Source organism: Myotis nattereri, assembly GCF_964212035.1.
Source record: "Myotis nattereri genome assembly, chromosome: 8".
Taxonomy (NCBI): Eukaryota; Metazoa; Chordata; class Mammalia; order Chiroptera; family Vespertilionidae; genus Myotis; species Myotis nattereri.
Genome location: NC_138083.1, coordinates 75,790,485 through 75,806,739, shown reverse-complemented (window position 1 = coordinate 75,806,739; position 16,255 = coordinate 75,790,485). Strand labels below are relative to the sequence as shown.

The 16,255-nt window shown below is 43.3% G+C and overlaps 1 protein-coding gene across 4 annotated transcripts in view; it reads right to left on the bottom strand.

The window, feature by feature from the left end:
- Positions 1 to 16,255, bottom strand: part of KIAA1328 — a 173,127-nt gene that overhangs the window by 66,904 nt on the left and 89,968 nt on the right. For all 4 annotated transcript variants that reach the window (XM_081097152.1, XM_081097150.1, XM_081097151.1 and 1 more), the window contains 2 exons: positions 12,986 to 13,653; positions 10,288 to 10,395 (listed from right to left, as the gene is read on the bottom strand). In XM_081097152.1, coding sequence (XP_080953278.1) covers positions 10,288 to 10,395; positions 12,986 to 13,653 — 776 coding nt within the window. The remainder of the gene's footprint in view (positions 1 to 10,287; positions 10,396 to 12,985; positions 13,654 to 16,255) is intronic.

Sequence of the window (16,255 nt, the reverse complement as noted above, 5' to 3'; positions counted from 1 at the left end):
GCCCGCAACCTGGGCATGTGCCCTTGACTGGAATCGAACCCAGGACCCTTCAGTCCACAGGCTAACACTCTATCCACTGAGCCAAACCAGCTAGGGCTACAATTAACATTTTAAAATGCCTTTATCAAATACACATTAGGAAATACTTGTTTGAAAGTAGTGCATGGTTCTATCTTATTTTTGTCATAATTATCTGAATGTAGGACATGGATGCCCAAGTGTACCTGAATTTTTAAAGCACGTCCATCTCTTAGACTAAAGCACTAGCTTCTAAAGCATTCACTACACTTACTGAACAGCAGTAATGAAAACTTTCATAAACTGCAAGTGGGAGTATGAATTGCTGCAACTTTTTGCTAAAGAAAATTGGTATTGAATCTTGTAATTTATAATTATAAATTATATAGAAATATATGTATGTAGTGCCGGGGTCCAACCCCAGCAGGTCCAGGGGTCCCCAAAGGTGTGGACGGAGTCGGCGAAGAAGGAATGACACGGAGACAGTGTTCAGTTGATCAGCAGCCTAGCCAGGATCTCCAGCCAGGATCTCCAGCCAAGTTCTGGTCTGGATCTCAAGCAAAGTTTCGGATCTCCAGCCAGGTTCTGTATCCATGTTCTCTTGCTAGGTTCTCCAGGTTCTCCAGCCAGGTTCTGTAGCCATGTTCCCTCGCTAGGTTCTCCAGCCAGGTTCTGTCCAGGTTCTCCAGCCAGGTTCAGTCACCAGGTTCTAGTCAGGTTCTCTTGCCAATTTCTGTAGTCAGGTTCAGTCCAGGATCTTTTGCCATGATCTCTTGCTAGGTTCTGTCTCTAGGTTCTGAGGCCAGTTTCTGTCCAGGATCTTTTGCCATGTTCTCTCCAGCGAAGTTCTTCTGTCTCTAGGTTCTGCGTGGGTTCTGTCTTCTCAGTTCTGTGTTGTTACATCTGTATTTATACCAGTTGATTCCAATCCTATCAATCTCTATTCCAAAGGTTAGGGCGTTTCTTATCTCCATTCCAGGGAGTAAAGATTATGTAGCTTAAGCATGATTGTTCATAGTTAAAGTGATTAATTATCCGCCTGGCACTTAGTTAAGAGGTTTTATTCCCTCCCTAACTTCAGGGGAAAATCCCTACCTGGGGAAACAACCTTTCTCAGAGACCTTGGTTAAAACACATAGTGCCAAGAAGGTGAGCAAACATATTAAGAACAGTATGCCATATATGCCAGGTCCTTTGAAACAGCAAGCATGGACCGGCTCCCGGCAATGTAGAAGTAACAATTCTATTATGAGGAATTTATCCTAATAAACAGATGTAGCAGAATACAAGAATAAGTACAGTCATGCTTGTTATAGCATTGTGTAGTGGTAAAAACTTGAAATAATTTGGATGTCCAACAATGGAAGTGCTGGATATGAAACCATGGACTGTTATGCATTTATAAGAAACGAGTTAGCATTTGAATTAGTTTTCTATTGCTGCTATAACAAATTATCACAAGTTTAGTGGCTTAAGCAACACGAATTTATTATTCTATACTTCTGTAGATCAGAAGTCTGACACTGGTCTCATGGGCTAATACTGGGTATTGGCTAGGTCAGCCGTGGGCAAACTACGGCCCGCGGGCCGGATCCGGCCCATTCGGCTGTTCCATCTGGCCCGCGGAGCCGAAAGAGCGGAGGGTTCTCTTGCTCTCCCCTCCACTCCTTCACCAGCAGCAGTGTTAACATGGCAGCGTCGGAAACACGGCCGCAGCTCCTTCTTCTGAGTGGGTGGATTTATATCCGCCCATTCAGTAGAAGGAACTACCTCTCAATCTTCCAGAGGCTCCTTGTAATGCCCGCGGACGCGTCTCCCGACATCACCCTGGGAATGCGTAGACACCTTATCGTGGTGATGTAGGGAGACACGCCCCTGGAGAGCACAGTATCAGAGCCTTTCTGAGGTAAGATTAAGAGTTCTACTCAAACACAATTTTTTCCTGTTCCCACATTCTGGACATCACAATGACTTGTTAATAAAACAACGAAGACTTTCAGCTGTAAAAATGCGTGCTACAGGGCATTTGTGTTAACATGCACCACTGCACATTAGCATCAACGCAAACATGATGGAAATCTGTGTACCCTGCATTAACCCTAGCTGCGCTGCATTGCAGTACTGCACCACACTGCAACGGCAGCACGGCTAGTGTGAATGAACCCTCATTCAGTGGGTTGAACAAAACGATTGTATAGAAATATGATGAACTAAAGATTTTATTACAAAATCGCTTAATTTCAGGGTTTCAGAAGTAATTGGACAAATGAAAAACTGAAAATCAAATGTTCATATCTAATACTTGGATGAAACCCTTTCCTGGTAATGACAGCCTGAAGTCTTGTACTTATGGACATCACCAGATGCTGAGTTTTCTCCTTTGTAATGCTCTGCCAGGCTGTCACAGTAGGGGTATATATATATAATATCCTGCCATTTCCAGCTTTTAATAAGAAAAACTGTTGCAATGGGCATTTAAAAGTGGCACTTGGTTGTTTTTATAGAGTCCAGTGGATGCAATCTGACATTGATAATGGGCTCTTTCACACTATGTGCACTGCGGCTGTTTTTTGCCAGTAACGGAAGTGCTAGTGGTAACTACTGGTTACCCATGTTTTGCACTGCCCTAGCACCTCCCATACTAGTGTGTCTGGAAGACACAGCAATGTGCAGCTATGTGTGTTAACATAAACAAAGGGCCTGTGTGAAAGATACACAGGTTTCCTATGAAGGAAAGGGGTTGTTCTCCATGGTCAGGGTGTGCCTCTGTCCCATGTCTGAACTTTTTCAGATGATTTTGTTATATATATATATTTTTAGAAGACCAAAAATGTTATAGTAGAGCAAATTTAATCACTTGTTTTTATACTTTACTGTCTTATTTTAGTAAAGAATTTAATAAGAGAACAGTACTGTTGGTTTTAGCCCAGTATTAAACATGAGTGGACCAAAGAAAAGGAAAGTGGACAGTGAATGCCGAGTCTTTAAGAGGGAGTGGACAACAAAATATTTTTTCACCGAAGTCCGATCAATGCCGGTATGTCTGATATGCCAGGAAACACTTGCAGTCTTCAAAGAGTACAATCTCAGCCGTCATTTTGCCACAAAGCATGGCAACTATGCTAGCAAGCAGTCACCTCAAGAACGGGAGGCTACTGCACAGAGGTTGATGGCTAAATTACAGGCTCAGCAAAATGTCTTTCACGGACAAACTGCAATTCAAGAGACAACTACCAAAGCAAGTTTTATGCTATCATTCAAATTAGCAAAAGCTAGCAAACCTCTCTCTGAAGGCGAGTTTTTGAAAGAATGTATGATAGAGACAGCAGGCTTCTTGTGTCCAGAGAGAAAAGGCAAGTTTGAAAAACTCAGCTTATCGCGCAGGACAGTGACTCATCGAGTGGAACTGATTGATGAAGACTTGGCCAGCAAGTTAAATAGTAAGGCAGAGTTCTTTAAGTTTTATTCACTAGCATTGGATGAAAGTAATGACGTAAAGGACACTGCTCAGCTCTTAATTTTTATCCGAGGGATTAGTGACAATTTTGAAATTACGGAGGAGTTTTTAGCCATGGAGCCACTGAAAAGGAAAAACACGGGGAGAGGACTTGTATGACCGGGTGTCTACTGTCATCGAGAAAATGAAGCTACCATGAAGTAAACTTGCTAATGTCACGACAGATGGATCTCCAAATTTAACTGGAAAAAATGTTGGACTGCTAAAAAGAATTCAGGATAAAGTGAAAGAGGAGAACCCTAACCAAGATGTTATTTTTCTTCACTGTATTATTCACCAGGAATCATTGTGCAAGTCTATATTACAACTTAATCATGTTGTTAATCCAGTTGTAAAGCTTGTTAATTTCATTCGAGCAAAGGGACTTCGGCACCGTCAGTTTATTAAGTTTCTGGAGGAAACTTGATGCGGATCACCACGACTTACTTTACCCTCTTGTGTCCGCTGGTTGAGTTTGGACAAAGTTTTCCAACGAGTGTGGGAGCTCAAAGAAGAGATTGGTGCATTTTTGAAATTAAAGGGGAAGTCTGACGAATTTACTGAGCTGAGTGACAAGAATTGGCTGTGTGACTTTGCATTTGCTGTAGATATATTTTCACATTTGAATGAGCTAAATGTGAAGCTACAGGGAAAAGATCAGTATGTACATGACATGTACACTAATGTGAAAGCCTTTAAATCGAAGCTGATTTTCTTTTCCAGACAAATTTCAGACAAAGTCTTCACTCATTTTGCCACACTAGCCACACAGAAGGAGACCATCCAAAACGTGAAGAAATACAGCAAATCACTGGATGACCTGCATGCAGAATTCTGTCGTCGGTTTTCTGATGTTGAAAAAATTGACCAGTCACTTCAACTGGTGGCCTGTCCTTTGTCACAAAACCCTGAAACAGCACCAGAAGAGGTGCAACTGGAACTCATCGATCTTCAGTCTGACTTTGTCCTAAAGGAGAAATTCAGCTCTCTTGAACTAAGAGACTTTTATGCTTCACTTAATGAAGCCACTTTTCCAAACATCCGGAGGATGGCACAGAAGATACTGGTGCTGTTTGGGTCAACCTATGTTTGTGAGCAGACATTTAGCGTCATGAACATCAACAAAGCCCCTCACAGATCCAGCTTAACTGACGAACACCTCAGGTCTATCCTGAGAATAGCCACAACAAAACTAACTCCAGACTTTGATGCATTAGCTAAAAAAGGAGACCAACAACACTGTTCCCACTGAAGTTGATGTTTTAAAGACCAAAAACCTTTCAACCCAGTCTACATTGCCATCTACATCTATGTCCTGGGCATAATTTGGAAGTTGCACTAAAGAAAATGTTTAATTTACTGTTTACACATTTTGTTCTTTTCTATTTGTTTTAGTTTTAAATTATTTTATTATATTTAAGTTTAATTTGAAAGGCTTTTGTACCTTTCCTTTGTTAGGCAATTTTATTTTGCCTTTGCCATCTTCAATATAAGGTATGTTATTGTGCTATGATTCCTCCATTTGTTGAAGTTTCAAATTATAATAATTAGTGTTTACATTCTTGTTAAAATGTTTGAAATGAATAAAACTATTGAAATAATAATAAAACAGACCGTACCCTTTTATGTAATGATGTTTACTTTGAATGTATATTAGTTCACACAAACACTCCACCCATGCTTTTGTTCCGGCCTCCGGTCCAGGTTAAGAACCCATTGTGGCCCTCGCGTCAGAAAGTTTGCCCACCCCTGGGCTAGGTTATGTTCCTTTCTGAAGGCTATTCCCTTGCTCATTCGGTTTGTTGGCAGAATTCAGTTCCTTGCAATTGGACAACTGAGCTCCCCATATCCTTGCTGGCTGTCAGCTGACGACTGCTCTGAGCTTCTAAAGGCTGCCTTCACTCCTTGGCTTGTGACCTCCTTCTCCATATTCAGTGCGGGCAATGGCAAGTGAAGTCATTCTCATGCTTGGATTCTTCCTCTCTCCATCTCATCTCTCTGACCCAGCAAGAAAAGACTCCCCAGTTTCCAGGACTCATGTGATTAGACTGAGACCCCCCAGATAATCCAGGATAATATCCCATTTCAAGGTCTAATCCCTTCATTATATCTAAATAGTCCCTTTACCATGTAAGGTAACTTATTGAGAGGTTCCTGGGATTAGGACACAGACACCTTTGGGGGCAATTATTCTGCTTACCATAGTTCTACATCTAAAAATCTGATAGATGACCATGAAGTACTGTTGAGTGAGGGATGGGGGTGGGGATTAACAAGTAATGTGTTCAGTTTGATCTCAAATATTTATAGATATTGTACATATATAGAGGCATAAAGAAAAGTATAGAAGGGGAGAACCAAGATGGCGGCATAGGTTAACGCCGGAGTTTGCTGCTTTGAACAACTACTTCAAAAGTGAAACTAAAAGACGGAACGGACATCACCCAGAACCCCTGGAACGCTGGCTGAGTGGAAGTACTACAACTAGGAGGAAAGAGAAACGCATACGGACACTCAGAGGAGGCGCAGTGCTGAAGTCAAAGTCTGAGGTGCGGAGTGCGCGGAGCGGGCTGGCGGCGGAGGGCGCGGTTGGCGTTTTCAATCGGGAGGGAGTCGCAGACTCTGAGCTCCAGATCCGGGCGAGTCTTTAGGGACCCAGACTCAAACGGGAGAAGCAGGACTGCCTAGCTTCGGTCAGAGCGAGTGCAGCTTTCTCTCCGAGGTTTGCAGCCATTGCTGGGACTCAGAGAGGCAGAGCCCCTGGGGACAGGACTGAGAGCAGCCATAACTGCTCTCTCAGGCCCACCCTGTTGATCCTGTGCGACCCGCCCTGCCCAAGCCCTGCACAGAGGCATTTGCCGGATAGCCTCAGGCAAAGGCTAGATTAGCACCTCCCTAGAGGACAGAAGTTCTCTCACTGCTGACACAGCTGATTCTCATAGCCACTTGGCCTGGAGGTCAAACCCTCCCTGGAATTAGCTACAACAATCAAGATTTAACTATAAGACCACGAACAAAGACCACTAGGGGGTGCATCAAGGAAGCATAACAAAATGCGGAGACAAAGAAACAGGACAAAATTGTCAATGGAAGATATAGAGTTCAGAACCACACTTTTAAGGTCTCTCAAGAACTGTTTAGAAGCCGCCGATAAACTTAATGAGATCTACAAGAAAACTAATGAGACCCTCGATCTTATATTGGGGAACCAACTAGAAATTAAGCATACACTGACTGAAATAAAGAATATTATACAGACTCCCGACAGCAGAACAGAGGAGCGCAAGAATCAAGTCAATGATTTGAAATGCGAGGAAGCAAAAAACACCCAACCGGAAAAGCAAAATGAAAAAAGAATCCAAAAATGCGAGGATAGTGTAAGGAGCCTCTGGGACAGCTTCAAGCGTACCAACATCAGAATTATAGGGGTGCCAGAAGATGAGAGAGAGCAAGATATTGAAAACCTATTTGAAGAAATAATGACAGAAAACTTCCCTCACCTGGTGAAAGAAATGGACTTACAGGTCCAAGAAGCGCGGAGAACCCCAAACAAAAGGAATCCAAAGAGGACCACACCAAGACACATCATAATTAAAATGCCAAGAGCAAAAGATAAAGAGAGAATCTTAAAAACAGCAAGAGAAAGAAACTCAGTTACCTACAAGGGAATACCCATACGACTGTCAGCTGATTTCTCAACAGAAACTTTGCTGGCCAGAAGGGAGTGGCAAGAAATATTCAAAGTGATGAATACCAAGAACCTACAACCAAGATTACTTTATCCAGCAAAGCTATCATTCAGAATTGAAGGTCAGATAAAGAGCTTCACAGATAAGGAAAAGCTAAAGGAGTTCATCACCACCAAACCAGGATTATATGAAATGCTGAAAGGTATCCTTTAAGAAGAGGAAGAGGAAGAAAAGGGTAAAGATACAAATTATGAACAACAAATATGCATCTATCAACAAGTGAATCTAAGAATCAAGTGAATAAATAATCGGATGAACAGAATGAACTGTTGATTATAATAGAATCAGGGACATAGAAAGGGAATGGACTGACTATTCTTGGGGGGGGGGGGAAGGGGTGTAGGGGATGCGGGAAGAGACTGGACAAAAATCGTGCACCTATGGATGAGGACAGTGGGTGGGGAGTGAGGGCGGAGGGTGGGGCGGGAACTGGGAGGAGTTGAGTTATGGGGGGAAAAAAGAGGAACAAATGTAATAATCTGAACAATAAAGATTTAATTAAAAAAAAAAAAGAAAAGTATAGAAGGATACTAACATGAATTCAACAAAGACAATCAGAACAGGGAATAGAATGAGGAATGAAATATGACAGGTCATTTCTTGATGTGTTTTTGGATGTTCTACTTTTTATAATAAAATATTTTTCTTTTGAAATTTAGCAAAGTTTGATTAAAAATAAAATGGAATATGGAAAAGCACTTGAGAACTAGCTTCCAAGCACTGTTATTAGTTTGGCTTAAATAAACTCATTAAAAAAAAAGGAGAAATATGAAACAAAATCCTATCTAATAATAGACAAACATGGTAAATAACCATAACTTCGTTACCCTTCCCATTGGCTAATCAGGGCGATATGCAAGTTAACTGCCAACTAAGATGGCTGTTGATTTGCATATATCTGCTGGGAGTGTAGCAAGCCAGGCGGCTGAAAACAAGCTGGGTGGCAGAGGCGGGAGCAAAACAAGCCAGCCAGGCAGCTGAGAGAGGCAGGAACGATCAACCTGGGCCAGGGGCTGAGGAAGGCGGGAACGATCAACCTGGGCCGGGGGCTGAGGAAGGCGGGAACGAAACAAGCCGGACATCCCCCGAGGGGTCGCAGACTGCGAGAGGGCACTGGCTGGCCTGAAGGACTCCCCACTCCCCGAGTGCACAAATTGTTGTGCACCGGGCCTCTAGTGTATAATATAAAAACCCAGCTCATGCTCAGCCGGCGTGACTCAGTGGTTGAGCATCGACCTGTGAACCAGGAGGTCACTGGTTCAATTCCTGGTCAGGGCACATGCTTGGACTGCGGGCTGGATCCCTAGTGGGGGATGGGGGGTGGGTAAAGGAGGCAGCCAATCAATGAGTCTCTCTCATCATTGATGTTTCTATCTTTCCCTCTCCCTCCCTCTCTGAAATCCATAAAGAAATATATTTTTTTAAAAAAAGGAATCTTAAAAGATTCATATATACTCTGAGCTAGCAGTACACCAAGGAAATAGGTTGTGATAAATTAAATTATCAGAGAGGGTCTTCAAAGCATAATTTATAATAGCAAAATCCTGTATTATACAACAACAGGCTTATAGATACTGAATAATAGATGTCACACATAAATATTTGTTGAGTGAATAAATTACTGTGTTTTCATAAAAATGTAATGGCATCAGAAAATATGATATAGTGAAAAAAGCAAACAAAATTCTATATAAGCATACTCCTTATTACTAAATATAGGATATGTAATTATAAAAAAAAGATTAAAACAGAAAAAGACCTGAAAAGATTGTTTCTGAATGGTAGGAATATGAATAATTTTTATTCTCTAGTTTATACTTTATTATATATATTCAAAATTTTATAATGAGAATGTATCTACACTAATAAAAGAGAAAAATGGTAATTGGCGTACGGCGATACCTTTTTCATTGGCTAATCAGGGCTATATGCAAATTAACTGCCAACTAAGATTGGCAGTTAACTGCCAACAAGATGGCGGCTAATTTGCATATGTAGGCACAATGCAGGGAGGCGAAAGGGAAAGCAGGAAGAAGCTCCCTGCCACTGACAGTGATCTGAAACCCAGGGGGGAGCTAAGAGCCGGGGGGGGGGCAGGGCAAAGGCGGCCCTGGGGCCGCCTTTGCCCTGCCCCCCCAGCCATGATCAGAGAATCAGGCGCCTTTGCCGCCCTGGCCAGTGATAGCAGGAAGTAGGGGTGGAGCCAGCGATGGGAGCTGGGCACGGTCGAAGCTGGCAGTCCCAGGAGCTAGGGGTCCCTTGCCTGGGCCTAAAGCGAAGCCCACAATCACGGCGCCCCCTGCTGCCACTGCGGGTCCCCGCTGCCTGGGCCGGACGCCTAGGCCAGAGGCGTTAGGCCTGGGCAGGGGCGGAGTCTGCAACCGCGGGGAGCTGGGGGTCCCCTGCCCAGGCCTGACACCTCTGCCGGAGGCCTCAGGCCTGGTCAAGGGGCCAATCCGGTGATTGGTGATCGGAGGGTGATGAGGGTCAACTCCTCTGGCTCAGGCATCAGGCCTGGGTGGGGGGCGGAGCCGGGGGTTGGGGGGAAATGATGGTCCCCTTGCCCAGGCCTGAAGCCTGGGTCAGAGGCGTCAGGCTTGGGCGGGGGGTGGAGCAAGCGATCAGAGGGAGATGGGGGTCCCCTGCCCAGGCATGATTCCTGGGCCAGAGGCCTCAGGCCTGGGCGGGGGCCAGAGCCAGTGATCGGGGGGAGATGGGGGTTCCCTGTCCAAGCCTGACACCTCTGGCGGCGGCGTCAGGCCTGGGCAAGGGGCCGATCAGGCGATCGGAGGGTGATGGGGGTCAACGCCTGAGGGCTCCCAGTATGTGAGAGGGGGCAGGCTGGGCTGAGGGACACTCCTCCCCACCCCCCACCCAGTGCACAGATTTCGTGCACCGGGCCCCTAGTTTATTCATATGATCAGAAGGCTGGATTCACCAATATGAAGATTTAACTATAAACCAAACATATCCTTCATATCTATGTCCTACATATTCTTGCCTTGACCAACTGCCCGAGTTTACCTTGGTCCAGAGTCACTCCCATTCATATCCAGGTTGAGTTCTCGAGGCTTAGTAAGCTTGTTATCAGCAATCAGTTCTTTTGAATTAAACACAGCTTGAGTTCTTAACCTGTAAAAATAAATTCAGAGAAAGTTTTCTCCTGTGGAAGCTAAGAAACTGAATGCTAATCCTTGAAAGAACATTTTCTTATAGCTATATTATCCAGCAATTATTTTCAAATTACAAACTATAAAAATACTAAATACACATTAATAAAGACAAAGCAGTTTCATAATAATTTAAATTTTTTTACTTATAGAAGAGTGGGGGAAGGCTGAGTTGGTTAGAATATAATTTAAAAACTCAACATTATAGATGTTTTAAGAGCACTTTAAATCTCTTCTCTACAAACTTAAAGCTTTTCCATATCCATTTTTAAGCAGTGTATTTTGGTCACCAGAGTCTAAAGTGGGAATTCTAATAACACTAATTAAAATGACCCTGACCATCATATCTATAGCTGCCATTTCAATTCAACATAACACTGAAAATATTAGCCAAAGCAATTAGACAAGAATAACAAAAGGTATCCATGTTGGAAAGGAAAAAGTACAATTGTCTATTTGCAGATGACACAATCTTATATTTAGAAACCTTGACTTTACCAAAAACTGTTAGAATTGTTAAGGGAAGAACAGTTTATTTACTTGTTTATTTTTTAAACTAGAGGCCTGGTGCACGGATTTGTGCACAGGGGTGGGGTCCCTCAGCCTGGCCTGCGCCCTCTTGCAATCTGGGACCCCCTCAGGGGATGTCCAACTGCTGGTTTAGGCCCCATCTAAACCGGCAGTCGGACATCCCCTGAGGGATGTAGAAGTGCGCCAAGCGACAGGCAGCTAGGGAGGAGCCTGAGCCAGGGCCAGGTGCTGCACCACTCGCACTCATCTATGCCCACTGCGCATGCCGCCACTGCTCGGTAGCACTGCTGCAGAGTCAGGAGGGGCTCCCACCGCCGCAGCTGCACTTGCCAGTCATGAGTCTGGCTTCTGGCTGCGCAGCACGCCCCTTGTGGGAGCGCACTGACCACCAGGGGGCAGCTCCTGCATTGAGTGTCGGCCTCCTGGTGGTCAGTGCGTGTCATAGTGATTGGTCGGCTGGTAGTTCCAGTCGTTTAGTCATGAATAGTGACTTAGGATTTTATATATATACATACGTTTTTATTGATTTCAGTGAGAGGAAAGAAGAGGGAGAGGGAGAGAGAAACATCAATGATGAGAGAGAATCATCAATCGGCTGCCTCCTGCATGCAGCACACTGGGGAATGAGCCAGCAACCTGGGCATGTGCCTTGACCAGGAATCGAACCACGACCCCCCTGGTTCATGAGTCAATGCTCAACTACTGAGACACACTGGCCAGATGGGAAGAACAATTTAAATGTCGGTAAGTTTAAATGAATTGGTTACTGAACAGGAAGAGATTGAATTTAGAAGGTCCCATCATCTATATATAGAAAAGCCAAGCAACTGGAATGACAGAACAACCAAAACAACCGGTTGCTATGATACGCACTGCAGCAGCCAACTGGCCATATCGGAGCCCCTATTAGCGCTCCCCCAACCTCCTGTGGCCCCTTCCCACGGCCGGTCCCACCCCCAATCAGCCCTCCACCCCAATTGAGGGCGGGGCCGGCCAGCTAACCTCCCGCAGCACCCTCCTGGCCGGCCTGGCCCCTGATCAGGCCCCCCACCCCGATTTGGGGCGGGGCCGGCTGGCCAACCACCCATGGCCCCTCCCCCTGACCAGCCCGGTCCCCCCATCCCGAGTGGGAGCAGGGCCGGCAGCCAACCTCCTGCGTCCCCTCTCTCCTGCGGGCCCAGCCCTGATCGACCTCCATTGGGGCAGGTGGCCGGACCCCACCTGTGCACAAATTTGTGCACCAGACCTCTAGTTTGTTATATTTTACTAGAGGCCCGGTGCATGAAATTCATGTGCAGGAATGGTCCCTAGGCCTGGCTGGCAATCAGGGCTGATCAGGTTCCCCCCCTCCCGCTTCTTCCTTCCCTCACTGCCCGCACACCACTACCGTGTGGTTTCTTACCTGCTGGCCTCCTGGCTTCCCCGCCTCCTCCTTCCTTCGCTCTCTCAGCGCCCCACCACTGCCACTGGTCTCCCACCATGTTCCGTGCCGCCCCCTGGTGGTCAGTGCATGCTATAGCGAGCAATCGAACTCCTGGTCTCCCGTTCGAACTCCCAAGGGGACTATTTGCATATTAGCCTTTTATTATATAGGATGTTATAGTGGAGCGACATAAATATGGAATGATGACAGCTAATCATACTTCTTTACAATTGGATTCCACACCCTGAAATCTCAAGCTTTTACTTAATGCCTAATGTTCTTTACAATGACATCAAACAATGAAGGATTTTGTGTAATGGTGGTATCATTAAAAAATATTGTCGTTGGAATCTGGCAAAAATTACACTGGACTCCTTAGTAGTAAATATTCTAAGCTAACATATTGGAAGACAAGGTAATCTTTCAAGTCTTCCAAAGATGATAGTGGAATTTACTTAGTAGTCATAATCTGTCCTCATCCTGAGAAAGCCAAGACCCCAAGGAACCTGTTCCTACACATTTGTTACAGCAATGCAGAGTCATTTTATCCTGTGCTCTCCAAGCTACAGACGCTGCTGAAAGAACAGGTAGGACTCACCAATTGTAGTCCAGGCGAGACTGATGAAGCTGCTGCTGCTTTAGGAGAAGCTTTGTCTCCTGCTTGGCCAGCAGATGCTGAAGGCGCTCCTTTTCAATTTCCAGCTCCATTTTTTGAAGCATAAGTTGCTGCCTTCTATCTTCTGATAGCTGCTTTTTGAAATCAATTTCACTGGGCTGCAGTACCTCTTGGCCATGCATCAGAGATGCCCAGGAACGCCCACAATAATGGCATGATTCCGGGTGTGTCTTGGAATATTGAGGGGCCATGTCTGTAGGATGGCTAATGGGAACATGATCTGCATTTTCAGGAAGTCTATCAGCACAACACTGTCTAGATGGAGTGGGCTGAAGGTGCTGGCATTCCTTCATCTTCAATGCCTCTGAAGGAACTTTCTCTGTAGGGACTACATCTGCTAGTTTTTTCCCTGGGGATCCATAATCATGTGTTCTGGTTTCTGATGGCATCATGTCAGGATCCTCTTTGGGATAATGAAGGGCTGATGGTTTCAAAGAATTATTTCTGAACTCCACAAGGGGTTCCGAAGCTGAGTCCAGGTTTTTAGGCCTTTGCTTGGTTTGATAGTAGGTTTGTGGTTTGGCTACACTCAAGTAGGAACCATCCAGTTCCACAGATGAAGACGGGAGAGTGCTCTTCCTATTGAGTACCTAAAAGGAACCACAAGGCCAGTTGTCAAATAGGAGCACAATGAAACAAGTTATTTCTTTTGGCTTTTCAGAAATTAATTATATATTTTCACCAAAATAAAGCTGTTTTATCTTCTTAAATAACAAATGCTAGTTTTTACACAGCTACTAGTAAAGTAACACATGCCACAAAGCTAAATCCACTTTCAAACAATCAAGATTTCAGTAAATCAGTAAGGATGAGAAAAAGAAATGTTGCTACTTGCTGCTTAAGCAAGATTTCAGGAGTTGCAAATAATGAGGGCTACATAAAATCAACTTTGAGAAGAGGCAAAAAAATATAGCATTAAATATTAATATCTTAAAAGGTTTAGTTTTGAATACTAAGCCAGGAAATCCATTGAGCCACCTTAAATACTCTTTGAAATACTCTTTGATTGGCCATTACACAGCATGAGATTTGATGTAAAACCTTTCACCTTATACTAATAGAATGTAAGTTACCGCTAGAAATTGGATGAGTTTTTATAAGTATTTTTACAGAACACAGATAAAACCAACACTTTCAACAAAATATGATTCTAATCAAAAGTGGTTATTTAAATACAAAACATTTAATTCCAGCTATAAACATAAGTAATTTTTCAATTAAGCTGTTCAAGTGATTATAGTCTGATAAAACCCAGGCAGAAAGGAAGCAGCTGCAAATTACCTTTGACAGCAGAGCACAGTGAGCTTTCCCAGCATTTTTAGCCTCAAGCTCGTTCTATCAGGGAGAACAAAACTTGGTGTAGATCGTGATTCTCAAACTTTAACAAATATCAGAATCACCTGGAGGGTTTGTTAAATGTCAATCCTGGCTTTCATGCCCAGAGTTTCCCTTTCGGGAGGTTTAGGACGGAACTGAAGAATCTGCATTTGTAAGAAGTCACAGGTGCTGCTGTTGCCGCTGTGGCTCTGGGACCCACTTTGAGAACTACTGTTCTGTATCATGGAATATCTGGTTTCTGTATCCCTCTTCTAAGAACTGTTCTGATTAAATTGGGTTCACTCAGGTAATCCTGAACAATTTTCTCATCTCAAGATCTTTAAAGGAATCACATCTGTAAAGTCTCTTTTCATACAACGTACTTTACACCATATAAAATGACACTGACAGGTTTCAGGAATTAGGACATGGACATATTTCGGGTGGGGCATTATTCAGTTTACCAAAACTTCTTTGTAAATAATTCATAAACAGTTGAGATGCTCATCTATTCTAGAGACACAGAAGGAACAAATAATTGAAATCCCCAGTAGAAGGGGAATAAAATCCCACCAGTTTACTTAGGAATAGTTGAAAATCATGACTGATTGGTAAAAAATGCCAAATAACAGAGATATACAGCAATACTATGTTTCCTATTCTAGGATAAAAGATTGCTATTACAATGATTCCTAAGATTTTGAGTTTCTAAAGCAATTCAAAAGGAATTCTATTAAAATGAGAATGAGCGGCATCTGGGGAGGGGACCTGGTTCTCTTCAGGAAAACAGGCCATCCTGCACACCCCCAGATTACATCCTGTACACCCCCATTGAGCAGATTACAGCTGCAGAAAAGGAGCGAGGCGTTTGGTGAAACTGATGACAAACTACCTCATAAAAAAAATTAACCTTAGTTTACACTGAAAAGGAAGCGCTAGTCCACAATAAGCTTTCCTATTGTGGACTTCGGTAGCACTTACTGTCAACACAAATATTTAACATTTATCGCCTGCTATTTTGTATGGAAAACTATCTTTTTATAGCAGTATTATATTTTTTAAATGATAGATACATTTTTTACTGTTCCAGAAAGTTAAATCAACTATTTTACATTAGCACATATTTTCTAATACATGTATGATTAACATAACAATAGATAGCATGTATGTATTATTTTATATTCTGACTTTTATTCCTTAACATTATTTACATATGTGCATTTTTAAAAATTTTTTTCATGATTATTAGCTTTACTTTATTTATTTTTTGTTTTATAAAATCTTAATTGTTGAGAGTATTATATATGTCCCCTATTTTCCCCATTGACCCTTTTTTAGGCCCCCTCCCAGCCTCCCCACTGGCTTTCAGATCTCATTCATATGTGTAATCTAATGAACAAAGTAAACTGATGCACAAAATAGATCCAGAGACATGAAAGCATGGAACAGACTGTCAAATCTCAGAAAGAAGGTGGGGATGGGAGGGAAGAGATCAACCAAAGAACTTGTATGCATGTATGCATAATCCAGGGACACAGATAAAAAATATGTTCTTACTGATTTTAGAGAGAAAGCGGAAGAGAGATAGAAACATCGATGAAAGAGAAACATCAATCGACTGCCTCCTGCACACCCCCTACTTTCTAAAATATGGCATATTTTTAAATAGACTGCATAGGAAGTAAAGATGTTGATAAACATGTATGATATGACCCTGTATACATATACGCATGTACACGCAGGGGTGTAAGCATATACACGAACACACAAAATCACATACTATTCCTATGGTAATCCAGGGTTTTCCCATGCTCTCGCCTTCTATAAATAACGACTGCAGTGCTGCTTTGTGAAATACCATCAACAAGTAAGCAG